Raw genomic sequence first — 26,473 nt, 5'->3', positions numbered from 1 at the left:
TGATTTTTAAAAAGTCTTGATGAAGCAAAAATGCAGCAGTGAAAACATATTTCTGAGAAGGTGCCACCCAAGGACATCGTTTCCACTGTGGCCAGGACATCACCCCTCACATTACCGTTTTTTTTGCCCTGAGTTTTGCCTCTCAGGCAACACACACAGCTTATTTATGGGGGTTATTGAGGCTGTATACAACCTGAGAGAAAGACTTCAGACATTACTCAGAGCTGAAAAAACTACTCTCGCCTCCGCAAAGAAAGGCAGTAAAAGTAAAGTAAGAGCCGTCAGCTCCTAATAAACGTCTAGTGAACGAGACGATCACCTTGCTGTGGGCATAAACTACAGATCCGAGCAGCTTCCAGGTGCCCCCACGGCGGTCCATACGCAGCATGCGCAGGATCTGCAGGAATCTCAGACTCCTGATGGCCGAGGTGGCAAAAACATTGCCCTGAGATCCCGCTGCCAGTACGGATACTGAGGCAAACAGCACCATAATGTCTGGAGGGAGAGAGTGAAACACAATCATACAACTCTGTCCTGGCTGGGAGGCAGGAGAAGCCAGAGATAGTACATCCTTGATCAAATCAGACTGAATTAACAACACTTTACTTTGCACAATAGGGATTATGTTTCTCGCAGTTGAGCAGTTGACCCAATTACTTACGGGCAACCAGTATATTGGAGTGTCACATTTTCATGGAGGTTTCTGTGGTTGCAAATGTAAATTCACCTTATCTTGAGCGTTACTTCAAGGCAAAGAATATGCTGAAAATCACGTGAAAGCATAACAAGCAAATCATATCCTCGCTCGAACCCTCCAGCATTTGAAACAGTAATGTGCCTGTACTATGTTCTTCTGAGAGGGGAAGGTGAGAGACACGGCGGCCAGCAGGACACAAATCGACCCTGTTTTCTCACCTATGATACAGAAAGGCTTCCTGGCAAATTTTAGCCTCCCTCTCCATCCTCTGTATCGACAGCAGCAGCCAGCAGCCCATATCCTCACAATGTACTCCACTCCAAACACCACGATGGTCACAATTTCCTGTGGAAGAAACCAAGAAGGTGGAGTTGACATGTATGCGTGGATGTATACAGAGTGTAGAGTTACAGCAGATAAATTGATACCTACCAGGATGTACAAGGCACTCTCTGAGCTATTTTTGAACTCTTTGATGGTGGCGAAGACTGAAAGTATGAGACAGGAGAAGACCAATAGGAAGCTGGGAGAGACAGGAGAATACAATAACAGTTACTGCTTTTAAAATATACCACTGTTGCAGTTTTCAATTTCCCGATCAATATATTGAGTGAAACAGCTGGCTCATGTTATACCCCCAGGCTGACAAAATGGCGTCTTTGAGCAGTTTCTGAGGGGCTGGGTTTACTGCTCACTGTAAAATCCATATTATGTGCATTTGGTGCGTCAAGTAGGTGGCAAACACCACATGTATGAACAACTTAACGGCATCATGTCTCTCAGAAACAATGTCCCACTTCGTCTGGATAAACCACAGACCATCAACTGTTATCACTGGGACTGCTTCTTTGGTTAAAAAATAAAATCAAGTAAAAGAATAACTATCTATATGACTGGATGCCACAGGGGCAAACCAAATCTGTGAGGTATTTCCACATTGGATTTAATGTTCAGCTGTTGTGATGGCTGCAACAGCATAATGTACCATCTGCTAATCAATTCCTAAAGCCGGATGAATAATTAGAGCTGCAGATCCTGGGTGGCGCCTTTATTAATGGAAACCAGCCAAACTGCATCAACAGCAGCAGCTCAGTCAGAATGAGTAAATAAGTAAATTGTTGAGCAAATAAGAAAGAAAACTTAAAAGAAGACCTGAAGGCAGCGAGAAGATGAAATTAGTTAAAGGTGAATGCTCTGGTGAACACCGACTCTCCGTGATTTAACTGCATGAATCAAATTCTGTCATATTACGATTTCAAATGAGAAACCAACACGAAGCCAAGCACACAAGCGTACCGAAGATCCAATAGCCTGTGAGAGGAGAACGTGGAGAGACATCTGCTGACATTGTCACCATCCTGCCTCTTGATCTCAACAGACAGAGTGAGTGTATTTGGCAGCTGCATGCATCATTAGCTCTTTACCGGAAAGACAAAAAGTTGTCAAACTCCTCCTTACAGTCTAAACAACCTTATCTGCCTTCAGTAGAAGCCATTAGTGATGTTCATCATATTAACTTTTTTCAACTTTTTAACTGGTCTTTCTTCAGACTGAGACAATACCACTGACCAAACATCTCCACAAACAGTAAAACGCAGCTCAAAGATCAATAAAACCAACTATTCTTTTAGATGACATAGAAAAGTGTAGCCTGATGTGATTCTAAGACATTAAAGCAGCTTGGAAGAAAATCAATTGTGCAGCCATATCTCCAGAAGGCGCATCAGTCGAGCGCTTTACTGGATGGAAGAGAACACGTGATCTGGAGAGTAAGAGGCACGGCAGGGCCCGACCTCAGGGACTTTCTTTAGAAAAGATCTTCTGGAAGGACTCCAAAGCAGAGCTAATGGAGAGTGCCTGGTGAAACCCAATCCTGGGACAATGCAGGGCTTCAAAAGATGCAGGCGTAACCGGCATGCAATGGGATGCCAGCGAGTATCTCCTGAGCATGAGATCAAGTGTTACACTTTAAAGAGCACACGAGGTGAAAGTGGTGTAGTTTACCCATATGCATTTTTGCAACGAAAGAAGAGTTCATACACTTGTAACCAGTTGTCAGGTTCAATTAAGAGAAATTTGCACTTGAGTTAGACTGAGCAACATGGGTCGTGTTTCTGTCCAGAGCTGACGGGAACTGCAGAGTTGGGTGATAACTCTGAAATGGCTTTAAAAATCCCTCACTGGTCAGGAAAACCTGCACAGCTGCAGGTAAGTATGGTACGGCAAAAGCTGAACGAGGGAGCTGGTCTCTAAACTGTTGTGGGTGTTGACACCTTTCCTTTACACACAGTCATTTCATGCATTATTCATACAAAAAAAAATATTGCTTTGTGCGGTTTTGAAAGGGTAGAGGGGGGGGCATCATGACAAAATCTCACCCAGAGCCTGGAGAGTGCTAACACCAGTCCTGACTGGACAAGCTGAAATTCTGCAGTTCCAGAACAATCGGTCTCTGCACCGGCTCTAAAAGCGGACTCAGACTATTTCATCAAACCAGTTTAAATGTAAACATGAATTTTAGCCCGTGCGTAAAAGTAAGGCTGACACTCAACCTCGTCAGAGGTTGACAATGGGGACTGTGATTTAGTCATAGCTTGAATCAACTGGACCTGATATGTTTAGCAGACATTTGAAGCGAATCTGGCCGAGCATCAACGGCATCTGATTTTTCACAGTCAGCCCTGACATCCCAGCTCATCTAAGCGTTTACTTTCCATCATTCCTCATGGACCTCATCAGTCATCAGTTTTTCAACTTTTTTAAAATTTATTTTTACTAAAATGTATTTGAACTCTCAACTGCGGCTCATCTAATTTCCCTTTTTTTTGCTGTGTCAGATTCTGTTTGGTCACGTCAAACTGTTGGCAGCAGCAACTGGCTGTCAGCCAATCAGAGTGAAGCAGCAGAGATCAATGGTACAGTATGAAGCAATGGAAAAGTCCAGAGGTTGATTCTATATGATATTCTTTATCATTCTTCATCAGTGGTACAAAGACATGACGACAAAAAGCAAACTGAGCTCTTTGCACATTTAGCTGTAGCTGGATCAGTTCTGTACATTTTACTTTGCTAGATGGGATCGAGGTCATTCTCTCTTCCGTCTACAGTATATGTGCACATTTTCATCATCTCATACATCATTGATGGCTGCAGCATTCAAAGCTGGAAAGCTTTTATTTCATTCTGCCTTAAGTCTGCAGCTTGTCAGTATAGTTTGCATTGTTAAAGCAAAATCTTTAATGTAAGCTGTTTGAAAGGGGCCTCTGTGGTATACTGGAATTACAGTCATCATAGAGTTCATCAGTTTAAATTAGCACACTGCATTATTCATAACATGCTTCATGCTTTTTTTCTATTCTAGGTCACTCAATCTTGCAGTCGTGTTTTTTGACAGGTTGCTTTTGTACCAGTGGTTGACATGCATCATCTAGATATTCCAGGAAAGGCAAAGAAACACCTTACTTCCTCCTGTCAGCACCCATTTGATCATCAAATGATCACCTCCTTCGCCTCCTCTTGCAAAAGTGAAGGTGCAAATGACGTGTGCACACTTTGTCACTTTGTTTAGGATCTGTTTATATATCCACTGAAAAAGGATAGTGAGCCTGATTTTGAGCTCTGAGGGAATTAAATGCTCTCCATTTACTCACCTGCTCTCCTCAAGTCCAGAAAAACATTATGTCGTGAAGATTGGGAGATGTCTGCTGCTCCTGTCTTTTCAGCCGGAGCCAGGAAGCATATTAAGGTCAGTCAGTCACAGAGTCAAACACTTCACATGTCGTCATTTACAGCGCTTTGACTTGTCACATTGACTTGTCCTTTCATCATCTGAAGACCAACATTCTTTATATAGACTGGAAACACATCCATAAATAAGATAGAGGAGTATAAGCGTCTACATTAACTATGCTGATAACTTAACAATGTGATTGATAACACTTGTTTGCTACAACTTGCAAAAGATGCATTTTGAGAATGCACAAAATCACTACACTGATGTGAGAGTTGGATTTTTCTTCCGGTAATTAACTCCAGGTAGTGTCGAAATAACGAAGCTCCCCTACTTGTGCTAAAATGACAGGAAAGCAGATCTCTTAAATACATATAGCCACTGAAATGAATTGCTGCGGGCAAAGAAGCTGGCTGGCTGCGAGTCTAATTGCACATCAGTTTATGCAGCTTCCCTGACTCGACCTTGCCAAGCTCATCAGTACCTACTAATGAGGACACTTGCTGATAAAGGAGAGGGACAGAACCTGCCTCCTGAAGCAGTCAAACAATTAGCTTCTACAGCTACTCGCCTATCATTCCCTTTACCATCAGCGGAGGGAAGCTTTCGAACATTCATTCATACCCCTCCATCATACTGTCTGTGGATACACGTAGCAGCTCAGGATTATGAGAAAGTCTGGCTGGGAGACATGGTCAAATATACATGAGGTCTTGTCAGGACAGCAGGCTACAAAGAGAGTAATTTACAGAGTCTGACTGCAATGTATGATACAAACTGAAACTGTGCTAACATGCCAATTTTCTTTTTAACAACTACTAATATCATTTAACATAACTATCTTTTACATATCCTTGACAGATATCACCCTGCATGCCAAGTAAGAAGCTACACCTAGCATCCGGTTAGCTTAGCGTAGCGTAGAGCAAGGTGAAACAGCTAGCCTGTTCCACAGTGAAACAGCCCTGCACTGTAACCCCTATTAAATCCACAACGTCTTGATTTTACACTTATATTTTTTGTATGGATGCAACAAACGATACATACTGTGTTCAGTGAGCTTTACAGGTGCTGGTAGGTGGATTTTTCTACCTTTTAACAGAGCCAAGCTAGCTGTTTCCCCCTGCATGTCCAGTGTCAGTACTGATAAGCTAACTATCTGCGGCATGTAGCTTCATACTTAGCATAAAAATAGTACATTGCTATCAGTCTATTCATCTAAAAGCAAGTGAAGGTGACCCAAAATGTTGAACACTCCAAATAATATCTTAAAGTAATGTTGTTCAATTTCCAATATGGTGCAGAGTTATTATTACATTTATTAGGAAATAGCTTTCATTCTATTGGCCCAGTAATAGACAGATTATTGTGGATGGACGGATGTTTCAACACTGATATCAGATGAACCACCAGAACCACACACACACACGCACACACACACAACAGAGTTCTATTTATATGTCATCCCATCTCAATTGCCACCTCTGTCCCCAATAACAACCCACTTAGTGAAAATCACATTCACTCTCACAGTCGACAAACAGCCACGGGCAGCAACATACACACACACACACAACCACACACACACACACACGCACACGCACGCACGCACGCACGCACGCACGCACACACACACACACACACACACACACACACACACACACACACACACACACACACACACACACACTTGTTGCCAGGGTGGTCCAGACGACATCATTAGGAAAGAGACTCTTGATCAATCAAGCTGAGGGGACTGTTGTTGGGAGCACAGAAACCTGCATTCCTCCCTGAGCTGCAGATAAAGAAAACATTGATTTGTCCTGCTCAGCACAACATTGCCTACCCAGACATACTCATCGTGCTAAATTTAGACTGCGACGAACTCGAGGAGAGCAAATAAGGAAGACAGGGATTTTTCTCTGAGCGAACAGTGTCTGTGAAGACCGTGTGCCGGCACTGCGGCGTCCACTCTGTGGGTTCCTCAGGGGGATCTTTGAGGGTGATCATGGCTTTCTGGTGCATCCTCGTGTGTAAATAAATACACAAGTGACCCTGCTAGTGTACTGTCTTTGTGTTGCTGAGAACAATAATACCTAACAAACCTGCACTCTGAAATTGTTGTTCTTACAGCTTTAGAGCGGCCTGCCAAGTGAAAACTATATCAGCAAAAAATGTATTACGCAGTGCAATTGAAGGTTGTTAAAGCCTGTTAGATTAGAAAGAGATTCAAATTATTATTCTTTTTGTCTACGATGTACAACACACAGGTTTGAATTGTGGCAAAAACAGGGAGCTTGGAGGAGCAGCAGATACTGTTCTTTATTAGACTAATTGCTTACCTACAGCTGCAAAATCAGCCCCCAAAATATGATGGGGAAACTACACAAAGATCCCTTTGATGGGAAAGAGGAAGAAGGAATAGAGGAGGAATCCAGATATAACTCATGAAATGCAGCAGCAGCAACATTACAGACAAATCATTCAATTCAAAAACAAAAGATGTAAAAATCTTAAGAGCCGAGGGGGATCAGACCTATTGATAAAAGCTGCTTTAAAAAAGGAAAAACAGTTTGCTATCATTATTCAATGAACAGTGTCTTTCTAGTTGTAGAAAAAGAGTTGTATCATGTGATTTGGGCCTGTCATGACTGCCATCATGAATTCACAACATAGTGACGAACAAATTTAAAACTGGCCTCCGTAACTTCTGCTGAAAAGCAGCCACTGTGGCCACAAGTCACACCAATTTGATGATGACAAATGCTAAAGTGTAACAATATAGCACAAGGAGAGAAGAGTCAGCAGAGCGACTCAGTGATGTCAGTTTCCTGGCAATGTTTATCAAAAAGTTTGCACGCTATGTAGCATTAGCCGCTGTAAAGCTAACTGGGTGTTCCCAGACAACACTCAGCGTGTTGAATTGGTGCATTTTCTGGGAGCTCTCATGTCAACATCATGAAGGACAACGTTATTAAATATTAAAATATCCTAACAGCTTTCTGGGGCTTCTCATCAAAATCACAATGGGACACAGCCGGTCCCATGAGCCAGCTACGGGGGCTCAGCATTCAGACTCCTGTTCTCCCGAAGCAGACCACTCCATCACATCTCAGCAGCCTGGCAGCCAGCGTCTGCCTGCGACTCTCCTCGCCTTATTTCTTCCCCAGTCTGTCTTCAGCTGGCCAGCTCAGCAGAATAACTGGACCATGTCCTCAATTTGTCTCTCTGGATCACTTTGTGAAAGTTTAACCCAACATTTATTTATTTATTTTTTTCACCGATCAATCACTTTCTGTGCTCTTTGTTTTGCCCTCCTTCCTTTTGCCGTCTTTTTTCGCGAGCGGCCCCCTGTTTCACTTTGGTGCAGGACCGATGCATTTTGTCATGTTACAGCTGCAGAGGCCTTTCAATTATCTCACACAGCTGGTGCTTCCTGCAAGAGAACGCCCAGTAATGAGGCTACTGTTGAAGCCAAATCAGCAAAGACATCAGAGCCCTCATCTCTGTATCAGTGCAGGGATACATACGCTCGCTTGGATGGATCAGTACAGGATGCCGAGCTGGAGCTAGAAACAACAACCTGACAAATTCAGCGGCTTTTTATTGCAAACTGTCCCTCCTTGCAGAATTTGTGTCTACAAAGAAGAGACACACTGCAACGGATCTGACAGCAGGCTGTTGGAAGGAGCCTTTGCTGTAGAAGGCTTTTCTGTTTTCCCTGTCACTCATAAGAAAGCTCAAACCCAGTGACAATACACCGTGTTTTACAAGATGCTAAAGAGTTAGATCCGCGGTAATTTCCTCGACTGTGGATCACTGTGTCTCTCCACTTCAACTGATGTGGGGCCAGCGAACACAAGGGGAAGGGTGGCCTCGGTCTCAGACAGCTAGATAGAGTGAGAAAGAGAGAGAGAGACAGGAGGCAGGAAGACAGACAGTACTCTGGATATACAGCCGGTACTCATGTTCCACGTATTGATCGTTCACACATGCTTTACAACCCGGCCTGAGGAACAAAAAAGAGAAAACACCTGCCGATCATTTCAGGAGGGTACCCGTCAAAAAGAAACAGCTGTCATCTGAGCACAAGCACATTTTGCAGCGCTGTCTGAGCCGGTTCAAGGCAGTGGTGTCGCTGTGTTTGCCAAAGGCTGTCTTCTGGAGGGGGATAAGTTGAAGAATGAAGGAGGAGGGGAAAGGTTTGACTGAAGTCAGCACATGATAGTTTTATAAATCAGCTGCCTGGAAGAGTTGGGAGATGAAATGAAGTGTGGTGACTATGAATAATGTATAGAACAGACAAATGGAGCAGAGGAAGAGTTGCGGTTACTCTGTACAGATGTTCTTTTGCAGGCTGGATGGCATAGTTTGAAGTTTGCTCTGACTGTAGGGTGTCTGGCCAGGTGGCTTTTATGATCACAGTCACGTTTTCTGCCCCCTTTCAGATCAGATTTCTTCATATTAGCCACGTATTAGGAACTGTGTACTAATTTACAAAGTGCTTTCCAGAGTGCTTTTGAATTTTAGGCAGCACACATGCTGCTGACCCTGTTCTAACTAGGTTGCTTGGTGCCGTTTGGCTTTCAAATGCTGTATTATCCCACAAAACACATCACTGCTGCCTGCACTAGATTCAGCCATGAAGCTAGACTCATCTCCTTAGAGCAACGCGGGTCAGTGAAGAGCTCCCAAAAAGCAAAACAAATGGAGAAGAAGGAGTTTTAGTTAGCTGCTGTAGTATTCAGTTAATATTTCAAAAGCACCTTGAGCAGATGTGTGTGTGTGTGTGTGGTTTCACAATAAAGCACAGGCATACTTCTGGGCATTCAGCCGTCTCTGGGGAGTCGATATGCTGCGCACAGTGAATTCCATAACGCTGTGGCCATTTCAACTCCTCACTACCAAGCGTGCAGTGTGACTGAGTCGGAAAGATTCGGGCATGACTGGAGGGCAAACTACTACTGCAGTTTACCTTCCTTCTCATTCTGAGACTAGAACTTACATTTTGATGCTACCACACTGTAATTACCATCTTTCACCTTAGCGGGGTGCACAAAACTACTGCAAGGCGCATGTATTAAAAGAAAACTGATTTTACACATAAAGATCTGTAGTAATAGGGAGTACTACTACTACGACCACTGAGTCCTCAGTGCGTGCAAACACTTTATGAATGCATCTTGTGGGTCTGGAGAAGAAAATAATAATAATGGATAATGAACATTTTTTTAACAGAAAGTCTTCATTTCACACACTGACTTGTGCAGCCAGGATCTAACTGAACCATGCTATAGGTTGCATTGTGGGAAATGTAGGATCTAAGTCTGCACATCTTTTCCTCTGCTGCACAGATTCTGACCTCTTTTTCTTAAATCTCTCTCTTGTTAGTCTCCCAACTTCACAGAAGTGCATTTCTTAATTGCTGCAGCACAACATGAAAATGCGATGATTAAGAGGTGTTTTTCCTCAGATGATTGCTGGTTGCTTGCCTCCATGCTGACCACTCGGCCGAGATCGCAAACCCAGATTATTTCTGATGATTATTTCTGAGTCAAGATTTTGTATTCAACCGAGACCTCACGCAGGCAAACGCAGAGCGTCGTGCTCCGGCCGACACAGGACTGCCTGGTTCTACTAGCTGTAGAGTCCAGAACAGTCCAGCTGCCTGCTCGGGCTCTGTAGGCACGCAGAGTCCACATGACAGCGCAGAGCCGGACTGCAACGGTAATTAGTGAGAGTACCGGTGCGGCGCGGAGCTGTCCACAGACCGTGGTGCTGAAACCTAACGCTGCCGCAACACATGGGAGTCCAAGGAAAAACGGCAGTGAGCACACGTCCCACCTACATCATCAGAAACGGCTCGATCAAAAAAAAAAAAAAAAAAAACAAGCAGCCAACATGTCAGTGTGACATAAGCATGAGTTGCGGTATAATAGTTAGGGCAGGAGTTGTGCAGGTGGAGTGACACCCCTCCTAGATGAAAACGCTTAAACCTTCAATGCGCCATCTGATCAGTGTAGGAGACATTAAACCCGCAAAAGTCCACAGCGTCTGCCCCCGCTCTCCAAAAAAAAAAAAAAAAAACAAAAAATCCCGACACAGTAACACAGCAGCGTGTCCCAAACTAAAAGGCCACGATGACAGAATCGACATGCGAACATCACTTACACATAAGCGTGGTAGATGAACGCCCATCCCCGCGGTCTTTCCAGCGCATTGTAGAGGAAATTCTGGAGTTTCCGATAGCTGGCATTTTTCTTCGACTGTCTGGGTCTACCGGCGGAGATGCTGGACCTCGGTCTGCAGAGGATGGTGCTCCGCTTGGTGCTTTCCGAGCCCGCAATGAGCAGCGCCCCATCCCTGTTGGATTCGGGAGCCCCGGGGTCCAGTCCAACGAACCCGACTTTGTGCTTCTTCTCTCCGGCTTGAGTTGGGTAAACCCCGCCGTTGAGAGATTTCTGCACCATTCTAAAGTCGAGACGACTCTAACGCGGAGCTGTCCGTGCCCTTGCCGCGGGGATGCATCACCGGTGGTGAGGGGTGTGTGCTGGTGGTGAATGCAGTCGGTGTCGGTCCCCCTAGAAAACCAATTGCAATAACCATGCGAGACTGCACAGTGTCTGCTTTTACCTTAGCCCCTTCCGGCCATTAGACAGACACGGCGAGGAGGGAAATGCACATGATCTCCACTCCAATCACGCTAATCACGTTGGTCATCAGAAATTTAGAGGCTGTCTGTCATCATGTAATGGCTAACGCTGCAAAGTTAAACTGAGCATGCAGCCAGCCTTCTTCTAGTGCAACAGCATCTGCTTCACTTCTGTCAAAATAATTCTAAGTTGATTAGGAGGAGAGGATCATTGCTGTGTTTTGGGAAACCATGACTTGTTTCTAAAAAAAAAAAAAAAAAAATCTATCCCGAGATAACCTTCTATGCTCTCCACACATGTCCTGGAGAGAAGCTGCAAAGGAGGCTTTCATTCGATGGCTGCATGTTCATGGAATATTCATAGGCTCAGATTTGTTCAGTCAGAGTAATGGACACCTAAAACTATGTCAAGCCATGTCAAGCTAGGTTTGCATATTCTCTGACTGAGGAACGGTAAAGGACGAATACTTGTCAAAATCTGAAAATATCAGTAAGACATCTCAGCCAGCCGGGCACTGAAATGCAAAACAACATATTATTATGCTTATGCTTATACAATTATTATGTTATGTGACTCCATCATGTATAGCAGTGCGTTCTGAGTGAATTTCCCCATGATAAGCTTATGTATCACAAATTAAAGCAACATTATCAGTAAATGGAGGAAAAAACTGTTTTGTCAGAGGTCTGAATCTTCCAGTAGCACTTAGTCACAGCCTGATGACATGGTGTGTGCAAGCAAAGAGATGCAATCATCATCTGAGCCATTCATGTGTAACTACAGTCAAATACAGGCAACAAAGGAAACATAAACATGGGCAGGATGCATTGGGAAGCAGGAAAATTCCAAGATAAACTGTCCTGAAAAGAGCAAAGCCACTTCAGCTGTGTGTGTTTTCTACTAGACGTTGCATCGTCTGTTGGATCACCAATTGCCAACATCGCTGTTGCACTGAAAAACAATCATCATACTGTGAACATTTTATTTACTATCTTGTTAAGGTTGCATTTACAATTATAATTTTAGAAAGATTCAACAAAGATCCTTTGTACAGTTATTTTCAAGCAACATAAAATTGCAAATAAAGTATATACAAAACATTAGAATAATGTAAATAAATGTGTAATCAGTGACATATTTTTTTGTCCAGCTACACCAACATGCTGCAATCATTAGATAATTTAAACTGGTGACACACCCTTAAAACCAGATTATGAAAACTACTCCTGCTTCCTGAGTTGACATAATGTACGCTGCTCAGATTAACTTCCAATTTAATACAGGGAATTATAATAATGCAAATATCCAATGAGTCTCGTGGGTCAGCAGAGGGATGCAAATTTACAGTGGCCACACTGGTGCCGGGGGATGTGTAGAGACTTTTCCAGCATGCTCATTTGGGACCAGACTGCTTCTAAATAAATAAAAAGGACTAAGTGACCCGCCTAATGAATGCAGCATGTCAAGACAGATTCTCGAAATGCACGTCGAACCTTTTTTAATAGTCAAAAACAACATGTTGTCAGTGAGGTTACGCTCAGCGAAGAGAAACAGCTTCTCTTCAAATGCACAGTCATGAATAAAAAATGTTTTTTATACTATATTATCTCCATAAAAATAATCCAATTTAACTTATAGCATTACTCTGTTGCTGTGAGACACATCCTATCTTCTTCTCTGACATTGTTACAGTTTGTATGTACAAGAAATTAAAATCTTCAGTAAAATAATGTTACTGAGTTTCAGTCCTGAAACAATCCCTTTGTTTACATCATCCACCAACTGCTTACAGCATTGTTCGCTAACACTGCAACTTGAATGGACCAATCGTTGTGCTTATTTAATACCTACAGTAAATACAATAGTCCCAAGACAATGTAAAAACCAATTAAAAAATCAAAGTAACGTCTTCGTTAACAGAAGGCAGTCCTTCAACTAGTACATTTGAATTAATATATTAATAATTTAACAATGATTCAATATCCCAACCTGTTGACTGCTTATTGGCAAACAGCCTCGTATAGTTTGCTTTAGCTTCCTTTGTCCTGATTCTGACTAGCTAGCTTCTGTTCATCTTCCCTCCCTTGCGCTCCCTGAAGATCAATGTAACACTTCCTGACGTGATATAAGTCCATACATATAAATAAAATACACAAGCAGTTACGACTAAAAAAAAAAAATGGCATGCCATTGGTCCTTTAAATACTGTTCAATACGTAGGCTGGAATGCTTTAGGATTCTTTAATACCTGATAGAGAATAAGTGAGGGATACAAATGCTCCTTCTGGACACAATAAATAACTATCCTTCATATAGTGCAGTAATACAGTACTCACACTAAACCTACAGTAATTGCACAGTAACCACATGCAACGGGCTGAAGAAAGATCAGATCCCCACCCTACCCACCCACCCTCACCCCCAATCATCCTTCTTTTCACCTGCCCCTCAATCCCTACTTCCATCTCTCTGTCTTTTCTTTGACTTTCTGCATGTACTCAGCCAGCTAACATACACGAATACCAGGGTAATCACAAGTATTTTACTTTGCTTGGGATCCAAAGATTGAGCCCTGGGGAACACCATCCCAAACAGAGAAAGAGACAGCTCTCTGGAGTTGCAGTCCAAGGCAAAATGGATAACATCTGCAATTAGGATGACAGTCAGCTACAGGTAGTTTGGTTAATCCAGTTAATAATAAGTGCTCGGTTATGAGCATAATCACTGTGGATGTCTTCTTTATGAGGCCTCAAACTGGCAACTCCCTTTCACTTATGTTGTCAATATTTTGCAGCAGTTGGCAAGTCATTCATGTCAGCTTTAGGGAGACTGACAGCCAAAGCAATAATACTTCTATCTGGGGGCTTTCCCAGTGTAACCGTACATGACTAGTCTGAGTTTCAGGCTGTAACAGTCGCACTGTCTCACAGTTTTGTTTAGCCTGTATGCTGCACCGAAGACTCTTGTGGTATCCATGGTGGAATGATCCCTGTGTGACTGGAGCAGTGGGGGGGCAGGGGGGCAAGGGTCTTAACACTGGCAGCATCTCTTGGAAAGAAAGCAGTGAGACTCGCACTCTTTTGTTATTGTCATTCCTCATCAAATCGTCCTCTGCCAAATTCACCCTTTCTCTGAAGAGTTCTCTGAACTGGTGTTTCTCTCAGAGGTCTCCATCCGAGGGGGGCAAACACAGCTTGAAGAGCCTGTTTAAAAAAGAAAAACTTCAAATGAGGAGAATCCGCATTGTCCACGACAAGAAATGGTACAATGTACTGATGCCATGGGGAGGCGTGCCTGGAAGTGGTTTTATACTGTACCTTGGGAATGATGGAGGCATCTGGTCCATTACCTTGAGATTTTTAGCAGAGAGCTCCACTCTTGCCCCCTGGTAGAAAAGAAAACATATGCTCTGAGTTCTACCATGATCAAACTGCAGTCGGCTCAGTCACCAAGAATGGCCAAACCTACGGTGTCTAGAAAGACTTGGTGTAAGTCAGAGGATCTGATTTGATATGATTTTGCCAAAGGCATTCAAGGAGTCAGATTCTGTGGTTGAGAGACATTTTTTATCACAATAGTAACTCTCACTGTATATGTACTCTATGTAATTCTGGCTGGGTCAGTATTAAGTATTACTATTCATTGACTCAGTAAAATTGTACCGTAAATGTGATCAAACTTCTTATCATTGTCATTTAGGAAATGTTTTAAGCAAATTGTATTTTTAAAAACTGCATGAATATTTTGTTGTACATGTGTTTGGAGTTTTCTCATACTTGTACTACATATCAAACTATCAAGTTATTTACCCACACATTTTCTACATGATGATAAACATTAATACAAGAAAAACATACTTTTCAATACTGCCAGACTGATTTCAATCATTTTGTACTGTCCCAGTGCTATAATCATTTCTACTGAAAAAATACAAGTGCAAAGAAACTACGCTTTACTCGGGAGATCATAAAACACCCAGTTAGAGGTCAACTGCCCCTGGGGTTTACCTGTTTGCGCATTATGTCCATGGTCTGCATGATGCAGCGCGGCATGAGACCGTGGTTCCTGGCTAAGATCATTGCCTGCTCCAGTGTCACATTTAGGGTACATCTGCAAAGACCAAAAAGGCAAAAGGTCAGCACTGTGTAGACCTCTGTAACAAACACACTAATGTGCACCTGCTAGACACCTCCAAGTAGAAATTAATCCGGACAATGAAGCGAGGATACACTTTTGAGGTTCAGTGGTGCATGTCATCCACTCTGCACTGTGTTAATCTTTATTCTAGCTGACAGTCTAGTGGTACTACACAAGCAGTATAATAATGTTGGCGTGGTGCCAGGCTGACCTCTGCATGCCTGTACCACACATGGTGATGTGGCAGGCTCCCAGGCGGTTACACAGCTCAGAGGACACACACAGCACGCTGACACCTGATGGGTGGCCTTGAGCGTTGGGGCGCACGTTGACATACGACTGCATTAGTCGACAGAGGTCATCCAGTGTGTTGAGGGGTCGCAGCAGCTACAGGGAGGAGACAGTGAAGGTTGGAGAGGGTCAGCGGTTAAATGGACTGCTGACATGATACTATACAATATAAGTGGCCATCTTACCAAGTCATTTAGACTACAACTGAGTGTTAACATCTGTATTTTATAAAACTGAGCAGTGGAAAACTTGTTTCCAACATAATTTCTTCAGTTGTGGCAGGTTAGTGATAGTATAATGACATAAGAAGAACATTCCAAAATAATACATTAATATCAGCTAAATTTGGGAGAAATTAGATCAAACATAGTGCAATGGTTGATTTGTATTACAAACAAGTGAAATAATCTCACACCGGTTCTTATATTTCAAATACTAATATTAGAGTAGAGTAACTGACTTGTTAAGATGGTGCACAAGCAGAAACAGGGGGAAAACCATCAAATATAACACAAAGAGCTTCAACTCTTTGCAGTCTTGGAGAATAAAGCTCTATATATTGAAACTACTGTATATTCTATTCAGTTTTAATCACTGGAATCTATTTCATCTACAGTCAGTTTGGGACGCGTTTATAATGTTGAAGTACTGAGGTTAGTTGGAGTTAATAGGGGAGTCTTGACGAGCTAGTGGGGGTTTCCAGTGGAGGGAACAGCACACCAGTTCATCTTACTTTGGAAATGCTTGGTTGAAGGTCTCTAACTTCAAGGCCCAGTATCTGTGCTTGCATTTATATTCAGTCACAACATTATATAAAAAATGGACTTATGTTTCAAGAACAGGATATAAGTTACTTGATGACAGACTGTAATGTCCACAGCAAAAGCAGCAAATGGAAAAATATATCAGAATAAGTGTATATTTACCTGGTCTATCTTCATTGCTGTGGTGTTTGAGTCTGTAGGGAGATTGGACTTCTCCAAATAGAAAGCCCTGTCAGGACAACAACATATCTATTTCAGTTTTAAAAACTCTCCATCTCCTTCGGAAATCTACAGATTTTTTCCTCCTCTGACTCACTCTGTGTGAGAGCTGAGTCATCTAGCATCTAGAGTACTTCACTTTATAGAATATGTATCTGCTACACAACACGTTTCATCATTTATTGATGTTGCATGACTCATTTTGCGGGAATTAGTGTGATATATCAGAAACCACCATCATATTGACAGGCTATTATATATACATAATACAAGTCAATAAACAATAACAACATAAGTAGCTCTATAAATCTTTATAAACTCAAAATGCTACATGAAACTCTTCCTTAAATACGCATGTGGTTTTACTGTAAATATTTAGTTTTACTAATCTTCCACATATTAACTATAATAATGTTAATTTTTTCAACATTCACTGTCACATTTCGACCTGTTAACCACATTCATATCAAAGTAAAAACGACACATGCTGGTGTTATAGGAGCCATTTGGCAGTACTAAATGGGCCACACATGTAGCCAACACAATCCTGTTAGTTGATGTGGGACTTTGTGAGGGGCAGGTCTACAGAAATGACACAGTTCTCACCTTGAAAAATTGTACCTTATACCTTGAAAATGGTTAAAAGAAAAGTAAAACAGCAGGCGAAGCGTAGTTTCTGCTTGCTTATGCAACACTACAGGGTGAACTCTCCCTTTAAGGTGAAATATATCCGTGAGTGCTAGTGAGTAAGCCACTGGAGGGCTGTGATGCAGTACACAGCATGGCGTACCTGAGTCTGCGGTAGTAGGCCTTGACCTTCTCTAGCGAAACAGCGTTGGTGCGCTGCTGGAACTCCTCCATGGCTGCATAGTCCTGTTGGGACACTCCCTCTGGACGTTCCAGTGCTGGATAAAACAGGCAGGAGGCATATAGATCAGTACACATGGGCACACACTTATATGATCTGATACGTACATGCCCACCAACTTTAACCCTCACCTCTTCAAACCTCAGCAGTGTCCCTTAAACTAACATGAACGTGATATTAATGTTGACTCTAGATTCAATTTAACCAGCCTTAAATATAATCCTAACCTTGATTCAAAAGTATTTTGAAAATGTGAGAATTTCCCAAAATCTCCTTTTTTAGAGATTTTTTAATTTATATGAAGACATATGGTGCTCGCAGATATGGCCACACATTAATAGAAACTTCAGCATATGCAATACCATAAGGTGCCCCATGCTTGTCCCCCACACTGCAGTAGATACTTTATTCCAGTAGGTGGCGATATTTATCCACAGATGACCACTGCTGAATGGCTCTGAGGCCATGTTGCAGCACTTTGTTCCACAATGAAGTACATGACAGCAGTATGAGCTCTCTCCCATTGGGTTTGTGTTCTAACTGGCACTTGTCTTAGAAAATTAATGGCTATTTGGCAGACAGGCTTAATACATAATATTATCCATTCATACTATGCCAGCTGAGGCTGATGGAGAACTAGAAGGAGCACAGCAGCAAAGAGAACGTAAAGGCCTGGTTGTTTTAAATGGCCAATAACAGGCGTCAATCGACTCAATAAAAGCTATCAGGAAATGTGCACGTATGAGAAGCTGCATAACACATTCAGAGGGCTTATAAATTATATAGTTCACTATCTGTATTGTGCCTATCAATGATTTTCACGTCCTCCCTGAATGTTGCTCCACTGACACTAACGGTGTGATGTGCATTCGAATGTATTAAACATTGAACATAATGCTTAATTTAAACCATTATTTTATACAGACCAATAATTCAAGTTCTTCCTTAGACTAAAATTGGGTTTAAACCTATTGCTTTGGTAATCTAGCACTGTATTTCAAAGGAACAACATGCAGCCATATGTGCCACTGTTGCGTTATGCCAAACCCTTATCTACACCCTGAGCTTCCAGTTTCCTCTCCAGTTCCTCTGTCCCAGGCTGCTCACTCTTACCCCTCGTGAAGAGGACGGTGTGGAGCTTGACACTGCCTCCATTTTGCAGCCGACTGGGCAGTTCACTGAAGTGACAGCTGTCCAGGTACAGGGTGACCCTCAGGGCCTGCCGGCTGCCTTCCACCTGGTAACACACTGGTGTGTCTGCAACACACAGACACAGACGGGGGAGCGTTTAACAGGACTGTGCTATTATACTTTCAGCTGTGTGAGTAAGAAGTAAGAAGAAGTGTGTAAGAACGGTAAAGGGCTATGAAGCTAGTTACCCTTGAGTACCTTCTGATATTTAGTTATGGCCATGTGCAGATATATACAAAATTCAACAGATAATGAATTAATAGTGAAGTTATACAGTGAACAGAAAAAAGACACCTGTCACTGCACCCTCAAATATTTGCCACGGTCAGAAGCTCTGTTATAGTGCAGGTTTCTCAATGTCATTCAAAACAGCACAGACACACTGCTGCAATAGCGAGCATCAACCATTTCAAATAATTAGAATCTTTACTGAACACGATTTCATTAAACCATAATCACATTAGTTGAATCAGATACATATCAGATATATGGAGAACTTGCAGTGTCTCCAGCATTGCTTTAATTTTGCTTTGACATTGTCGCAGAGTGCACAGCAATGAAAAACATGAATAAAGTCCTTTTAAATATAACAGTGGTATTTACCTTTGTGTGGGTCATCTTGGGAAAATACATGTATTTTAATGTCTGTAAGCTGTTTTTAATGTAACAGTAGCTGGCAAATACACTGATGGAATGATATTTTGAACACACTTGAATAGAAACAGAAAAAAACACTGATCCATGATTTCATCATGTGAGGCAGACATACAGTAAGTACCTTTTAGATATCTATGTCATTGTCTGACACATTTTTTAAATCGTTTAAATATCTTCTGCAAAACAATGTGTCATTACTGTATCACTTGTACGCAGAGCAGTGACCTTTTCAAATTCCACAAACAATACTTGACTAGTAATAAAGTATAAGCTGATGTCTCTTACATGAGCAGTTATCAGAAGATAGAAAAGATGACTTTTTACTGAGCGACCTCGAGGGTCAGCACTCTTTGCAAGAGAACCCATCAAGCCATAGTCCTGTGGAATCGCCCGTGATACTACAGGCTGAACTCAGGGGCCTCAGGCTCTGTGCTGCTCACATGACTCTATCCTACCTGCAGTCTAGCTCCCAGCCTGCTGAAGATGCTATTAGCAAATCAATACTGTCCAATGGACGCTGCCGCCACAAACCATCTGCCTGCACTGCAGCAGTCTGAGCACGAAATGCAACTTCAGCAGAGCAGTTGAGTTTAAAACCTGTTTTATACATTAAAGTATATAGGTGTCTGCACCCTGTATATATCTCAAGCCTTTATACCTCTACAGCATGAATAACCAAGTCAGTATGTGTTAGTGCATGCACTAATTTGCATTCTCACGCATAGTATATATAAGTGTACACTAAATAATTCCTGCTGCCAGGTGTGAACCTATAATAGCATATCCTTCCTTCATCCATAGCGCTGCCCCCTGAAATGGGAAGTGCATCTTGTGCTTTTCCTTTTGAGCAGTAATCTCTGCTGGCCATATTGAGGCTGTTGAAAAGAGAACTGATTCAGGATGCAGTCATCCTTTGTACCTGCTGGCTTTAAGGCTTTTGGTAGCCAGGAGCACCTTCAGTGACTGCAGTTATTAAAGGCACAAATAATCCCAGGTCTTAAACTTCATATGCACACACTCATGTCAAGATGTTCACAATGCCCACTATGAATAACCTGGGTGCATCCTCAGTCGAAACTACTGCAGGACTCTATTGTATTTGAATGCTTATTCTGAAATAAGTGTTCCAACCTTAAGCGGTTTGGCAGGATCGAAGTGATGCAAACCACAAAATCATTTTCATGCTCCCAAAGAATATTTCTCTCCTACCGAACATGTGGCATTTGGTGCAAGAATATTACATATGTGTATGAGTATTTAATGTTTATATATGTGTGCTTGCACCACATATGTGTTAGCATTTCATGTGTCTCAGAGCAGCACTAAAGTTTAAATGAAGCCCGTCAAAGCCTGTCAGTAAGGGACCATCTTATCAGTAATACAAGGACAACGAGGACGAGGCTCTGCCCTTGTTCAAGATGATTTATGGAGCCATTATAGTGTTGTTTTAGCTCTCTATTCAGTCGCCCTCCACTGAAAAGAAAATTAAATCTGCAATGGAAAAATGGCAATTTCACCCTCAATAGCTACCATACATCCACATAATGGAACTTTATTCAGAGTTGGTCAAAACATTCAGCTGCTCATTAGCAGCAGCGCGGTTTGAATGAGCCAAGTCAGTCTTTGTTGATGGAGTTTCTTACTTGCAACTAGGCACTCATCTTCCAGTTGCCTGAAGAACACAGTGACTTTGTCCAAGTCTAACAGGGCTGCCTTGGTGTCTTCCAACATGGTCCGCTCCTCTTTCTGCCGGAGGAAAGAAAGAAAGCTCAGAGGCCGCACCAGCAAGAGAGTTTTGATCGTTGTAGGACAGCTGGATGGCTAGACGTGGATAGAGCAGGACAGCCACTACATTCTGATAAAAAAAAAGCATCAGGTGACACTTCCAACTTACAAAGCTATATCACAAAATAGGCCTGCATAGGAAAACCCACCCATTTGCCCGTCTTGTCAAATGAATACAGAAAACCTGTCTTTACCAGGTGAGGTGCTAGCGTGGACTGGAAGTGCAGCAGCACGCCGATGACAGATATTTGCTCCAGCCACTTGCGGCTCGTCTCCTTGCCGTCTTCCTGGTACTCGCCAGAGTTGTTGAACCGTGACCGCAACGCCGCCAGCAACTGCTCCGCAAGCGTGCACAGGGCGCCTGTCGCCGCCTGGCAGAAGATCACATCCCTTCGCAGCTGCAGAGACGTGTCTGGTGTTGGAAGGTTGGAGTGCAAGAGAAGATTTGATGTGAGAGAGTGATGGAGGGAGTAAAGGGGGTACAAATGTCTGTAACCTTCCTCATTACACGTGTCCTGGAGTTTCTCCAATACATATAACTTTACTCCATTAGTCTGGATCCCCTGAGAGGATGTCTCCCATTAACTAGCACCATCTGCCACTGCGCAGAGTTCAAAGTGACTGCAGCATCATGTGCTCTGACACCAACCCTCAGTCCTCAACAAACATGCACAACAACTGGCCTCAACCTGGATATGATGCTGAAAGTGAACCAATGTTGAAAATCAAGACTCTTTAAAACTACTAATTATACTGGAAACTCAATCAATTCAAACATGTGCTTTAACTCTGTAATGGAGCAGATGTGAAATCAAAACATATTTGGTATATGGCTATTATATTAGGCTGTACATCATCAATATAAAAGTGAACGTGTACTGTTTCACAGCTGACACACGAGAGAAACAGAGAAAATAAAAATATAATCTCATTAAAATTCCAAAGAAACTGTATTCTTGACATTTTAAATAAATATTTTTGTTATAATTCAATCACCTTTGAAGATATTTTAAGGATCTGCAGATGTCCTGATGCAGAACAGGCTGTATTTTCATAAGATGGATGATGTAATTTGCAAAGAGCTCTACAGTGTTGGAATAATCTGAAATACTCCAGTTATGAGGCCTTTCCTGCTGCTTGAGACTGAACTCTGCCGAGTGGCTGCACAGCTGTTTTTGACAACTCTTCTGGTAATTTTATGGAAAATTAAAACTGGGTTATGTCATTTGATTTTTCACCACCACCTTGCTCTATTTAATGCTGACATGTAACTCTACCTGTGCACTTAAGCAGAGCCAGGAGTAGCTGGTTCTTTCCATCTGTAGAGAACAAGAAAAACAAAATGAAATGACTGATTGTAACTGTATACCATCACATGTACATGTGTGCATGTGTGTGTGTGCGTGTGTGTGTGTGCGTTCCACTAACCATCGACAAATCTCTGCAGACTCTCCACCAGTGTTTTGATAGAGCTGGGCAGGTTCCAAGGGTCCTCCTGGATGTTCTTGTGAATAATGCAACGACAGCGAACAGTCCAATCTTCTGTTTGGCGGAACTCTTAACACATAAAACCCAGTACTGTGTGAGTGTGTGTAGCTGCTGTGTAACAGCTGTATTGACGGCAGCATGATGACACTCCCTCTCACCTTTCAAACAGTCAACACACACACATGCACGCACACACACCGACAAATAAATAAGTACCTGGTTGGCTGTGGTCAGAGTAAAAGTGCTTGGTCTCCTCGCAGGCCTTGGCCATGACAGGTCCTTTGAGCAGGCTGTTGATGGAGTCGACCTGTGTGCAGAAATAAAAGTGCACATACACACACACACACACACACACACACACACACACACACACACACACACACACACACACACACACACACACACAGCCACACAGAAACACACATACACACATACACACAGAAAGATTGCCAGGTAATCAATTAGTCTTCCTCCGGCCTTTATCCCTTATACTCTACACATCTTTCTTCCTTACTTTCCTTTTTCCAGATACCTCCTTTCTTTCTGTGTCAGTCAGACATACTCACATGCTCACACACACACACACACACAACTCTGCAATAGCTACTGGCAAGGGTCTTTCAACATTTCAACATTAACAACAACAAGGCTGTGTTTGCAGGCCCCCTGAGCTGCTGTTTACATGTGGAAAGAACTATTAGCAGGCAAAGTGAGTGCACCCCCGCAAGGGAAGTCAAAGGATATCAAATGCTGCTAAGAGGAGATGAAAAGCTGGATGGATGTCTTTAACTGACCAGTGCAAGTCTGGATGTGTGTGTGTGTGTGTGAGGAGGAAGAGAGAAAGAGGAGCGAAAGGAGGCCGAGTGAAAGATGAGAGAGAAAACCAGGATCCTGACCAGAGGACAGAGAGCTCCATGAGGTAACTCAGCCCAGATGTTGACTGATTACTATCACAGTCCTCTGTTCCAAATGGTTTGGCGGCAGTGGTGGTGGGGGTTTAACGCTGAGCTCTGTGTGTGTGTGTGTGTGCATGTGTGTGTGTGTGCGTGCGTGTGTTCTTGTTTCACTATCTCTCAGTTTTAAATCTTTTCAGTCCTCATTTCCTACTAGGTTAAGGGTTTGGAGAAATGATTAAGGACGGCCTAAATTGTGCAACACAAAACTTGCCAAAATAAAAGTACTAATTTCCCCAAACTGAACCTCCGAACTAACCTGGTTGAAAAGATGCTCAAGGCAGCCGTGAAGCTTGTCCTGTTTGTCTGAGGGAATCCTCATGTCACACGGCAGCTCGTCACCTACCAGCAAGAAAACACCAAACAAAAAGTTGAGTAAAAAAAAAAAAAAAAAAAATCACACATTTGGACATATTCATTTTATTTGACCATCTGTACTTATTAAACACATTTCTATCCATCTGTTTTTATGTAAATTCTGTTTCATCAAATTGGAGAGGATAAAGGCCAATAAATCATTTCAATAGGATGACTCATTGTGGGCTGTTTAAGACTTAATGCTGATAAAAACAAAGTGATAAACAGCAGCGACATAAACTTGGCTCGCAGCACAAAAAATGTGGCTGCTTATGAAATGTTGTGTCTAAAATATCTGACTACAGTCATCTCCACAAAATATCTACAGTATTTCATTTTTGGGGTTCTGAAAGCATGACAAACATTGTGACAAACTACAGGGAACTACTGATTAATTCTAATGGAAACATCCTTTATTTCTAGTCTTTGTTTGACACTCAGGAAGCAAGTTGCTGCAGCCTAGCTGATGTTGCTTATGTTGAAGTCACTTTGTTTGGACAGTGACATTTTTTTTCTTCTTCTTTCTTCTTTGAAATTATGACTGTTAAATTTTAAATCCAATGTGTTGAAGTACAAAACAATAGATTAGAGTAGATTAAAGGACAGGTATTGTAAAGAGAGGTCTTTCTGGATGAAAACATCAAAAAATGTACAACTCTGCAGAATAAACTACACCTATAGATGGATAGAAACGCTCCATTTCTCTCCTTTACCTGATCCCATTTCATCACTCCCCAGGTAAGAGCTGTTACTGCGCACACTGGTGTAGGACAGGACCGAATCTCTGTTGCTGTTGCATTCACTGTAATAATGCACATAAACACAAATGCACACAGTTAAAATGCATTATAAAGCACCGGGTTCATTCCGTTCTTAAACCACAGAGAGAATTTGGAAAGCTGCGTCTTGTAATTATGCTGCCAAATAATCCTTCTGATTGTAAACGCCTTCTCTGATTTACAGTATGTGAGACCATAGGTAATTAAATGCTTCTCACAGCAACAACCGCCACTGGCTTACACAGAGAAGTACTCAGTAAACTGTAGCTGCATTAGACTTCCAAACATCTGAGGATAATAAATATGTACATTAGACTTAAACACTGAAATGCAGCTCCTCTATTTACACAAACACTTCAATAGACACACGACACAGTGTACTCCTGCTTACTGGTGTGCAGAGAACTTCAACCTGCTTGAGACAGTTTTGTAAGATGACATAGTCAGGTATTTAAAGCCATAAGTCTACGTGATTCGACACGATTACCAGGAGCATGTGGAAGATTTACGTGGCTGAAATTATACATTGCTCCGAGTGAGCACGCTCACGGTCCCCTCAGACAAGCTATGAATGATTCACTAGCTGAATTACCATCACAAACGGCCTACGAGTGACTACAAGCTACAAAACTACAAACACTGGCTCTGTCTTCATTTGCCATTACCCAGCTTGGCTGCAGGACAAAGTGAGGGAGTAGGGGGAGGATATCACCTGCCGGGTTATTCTGTGGTCCCTGATGAGTGTGTATAAGTGTGTGAATGTGTGTTTGTGGTGGTAGGAGGCGTTGGCTGAGCCAGAGCTGGGGAGAAAGTTAATATAACCATCTTTAATAGTTTGGCTTGAATTCTTCACTGGTTTTCACTCGCACCCACTGCAACAAATACAACAAGTTTTTGTCTTTTTATTCTTTGCCTCATCAGACTTCAGGTCTCCCTTTGCTTTTCTCCTTATTTTCCACCTAATAAAAACACAATTCCCTCTCTCCCTGTGGGCTCTGAATTATTCCCCTTCTGGCCATCTCCTTCTACATGTACTAACACACACACACAAACACACACACACACACACACACACACACACACACACACACACACACACACACACACACACAAGGTGATTTCCAAATTTAGCCACACACCTCCTGCCAAAAGTGAGAGCACCACTGTGACAATTATCCTGCTTGTAGTGGCAGATCTGGCCTAAGCCTAAATCTCTCTCTCACACACACACACAGGTCCTGATTGAAATACATAGTGGGTTATGTTGTCTTAATTAGAGGTGAGAATGCATTGAACACGTGTACAGATTGGGATCCCAGTGAAAACTCATTAACAGCCTCCTGTGAGGTTGCTTCATTGTACCCATGCACCATTTGCATACTGTCTAGCGATACATGTAGTACTCAAACTGGAAATGAAACATTTATAAAGAATACTAAAATGCCAGCATGTGGAATAAAAACACCTAAATATTGAGGGTGGTGTTACTGTAATAATCGTCTACAATGCGATGCACAGTGAAAACTGAGGAGCTACTCAGCTATCATAAGGAGCATTCCAGAAAACGAAAACTAAAAATATCAAATGATCGGTAACTAATTTCACTTTGCACAATGTGTTCAAGCTGGAAGGGTTCATTAGGTCTATAAATACAATTTACGATCAATAAGTGTAACATCTTGAGCTGGTTTGCCAAAGGAAGCTGAAAAAAAATGTCTTTCCTGGAATGATTTTGTGTAGAGTCTTGTTTAAGGAAACAGAAGTGATAAAGTGGACTATATGAAATATTAAACGATGAGGTAAGCTCAATGACAGGTTGTCACTTGAGATGCATTCTAATGCCAGGAGTGAAGTGTAATCTCTCTCTTTCTTACACACACACACACACACACACACACACACTC

The 26,473-nt window shown here is 42.3% G+C and overlaps 2 protein-coding genes across 2 annotated transcripts in view; both read right to left on the bottom strand.

Moving 5' to 3' along the window:
* LOC121612699 (potassium voltage-gated channel subfamily KQT member 2-like) overlaps positions 1-10,897 on the bottom strand; it is a 28,073-nt gene extending 17,176 nt beyond the window's left edge. The window contains exons 1-4 of the mRNA XM_041945746.1: positions 10,599-10,897; positions 1,130-1,220; positions 916-1,042; positions 320-495 (exon numbers count right to left, since the gene is read on the bottom strand). Coding sequence (XP_041801680.1) covers positions 320-495; positions 916-1,042; positions 1,130-1,220; positions 10,599-10,897 — 693 coding nt within the window. The remainder of the gene's footprint in view (positions 1-319; positions 496-915; positions 1,043-1,129; positions 1,221-10,598) is intronic.
* Positions 10,898-12,048: 1,151 nt separating this feature from the next.
* Positions 12,049-26,473, bottom strand: part of prex1 (phosphatidylinositol-3,4,5-trisphosphate-dependent Rac exchange factor 1) — an 80,275-nt gene continuing 65,850 nt past the window's right edge. Inside the window, exons 27-40 of the mRNA XM_041946327.1 lie at positions 24,504-24,592; positions 23,693-23,775; positions 22,697-22,787; positions 22,421-22,549; positions 22,270-22,311; positions 21,187-21,404; positions 20,851-20,953; positions 18,473-18,616; positions 17,282-17,396; positions 16,435-16,501; positions 15,429-15,604; positions 15,088-15,190; positions 14,398-14,465; positions 12,049-14,283 (exon numbers count right to left, since the gene is read on the bottom strand). Coding sequence (XP_041802261.1) covers positions 14,241-14,283; positions 14,398-14,465; positions 15,088-15,190; positions 15,429-15,604; positions 16,435-16,501; positions 17,282-17,396; positions 18,473-18,616; positions 20,851-20,953; positions 21,187-21,404; positions 22,270-22,311; positions 22,421-22,549; positions 22,697-22,787; positions 23,693-23,775; positions 24,504-24,592 — 1,471 coding nt within the window. The 3' untranslated portion in view covers positions 12,049-14,240. The remainder of the gene's footprint in view (positions 14,284-14,397; positions 14,466-15,087; positions 15,191-15,428; positions 15,605-16,434; positions 16,502-17,281; positions 17,397-18,472; positions 18,617-20,850; positions 20,954-21,186; positions 21,405-22,269; positions 22,312-22,420; positions 22,550-22,696; positions 22,788-23,692; positions 23,776-24,503; positions 24,593-26,473) is intronic.

The sequence above is a fragment of the Chelmon rostratus genome, chromosome 10, assembly GCF_017976325.1.
Source record: "Chelmon rostratus isolate fCheRos1 chromosome 10, fCheRos1.pri, whole genome shotgun sequence".
Taxonomy (NCBI): Eukaryota; Metazoa; Chordata; class Actinopteri; order Chaetodontiformes; family Chaetodontidae; genus Chelmon; species Chelmon rostratus.
This window is presented reverse-complemented; position numbering and strand designations above follow the sequence as displayed.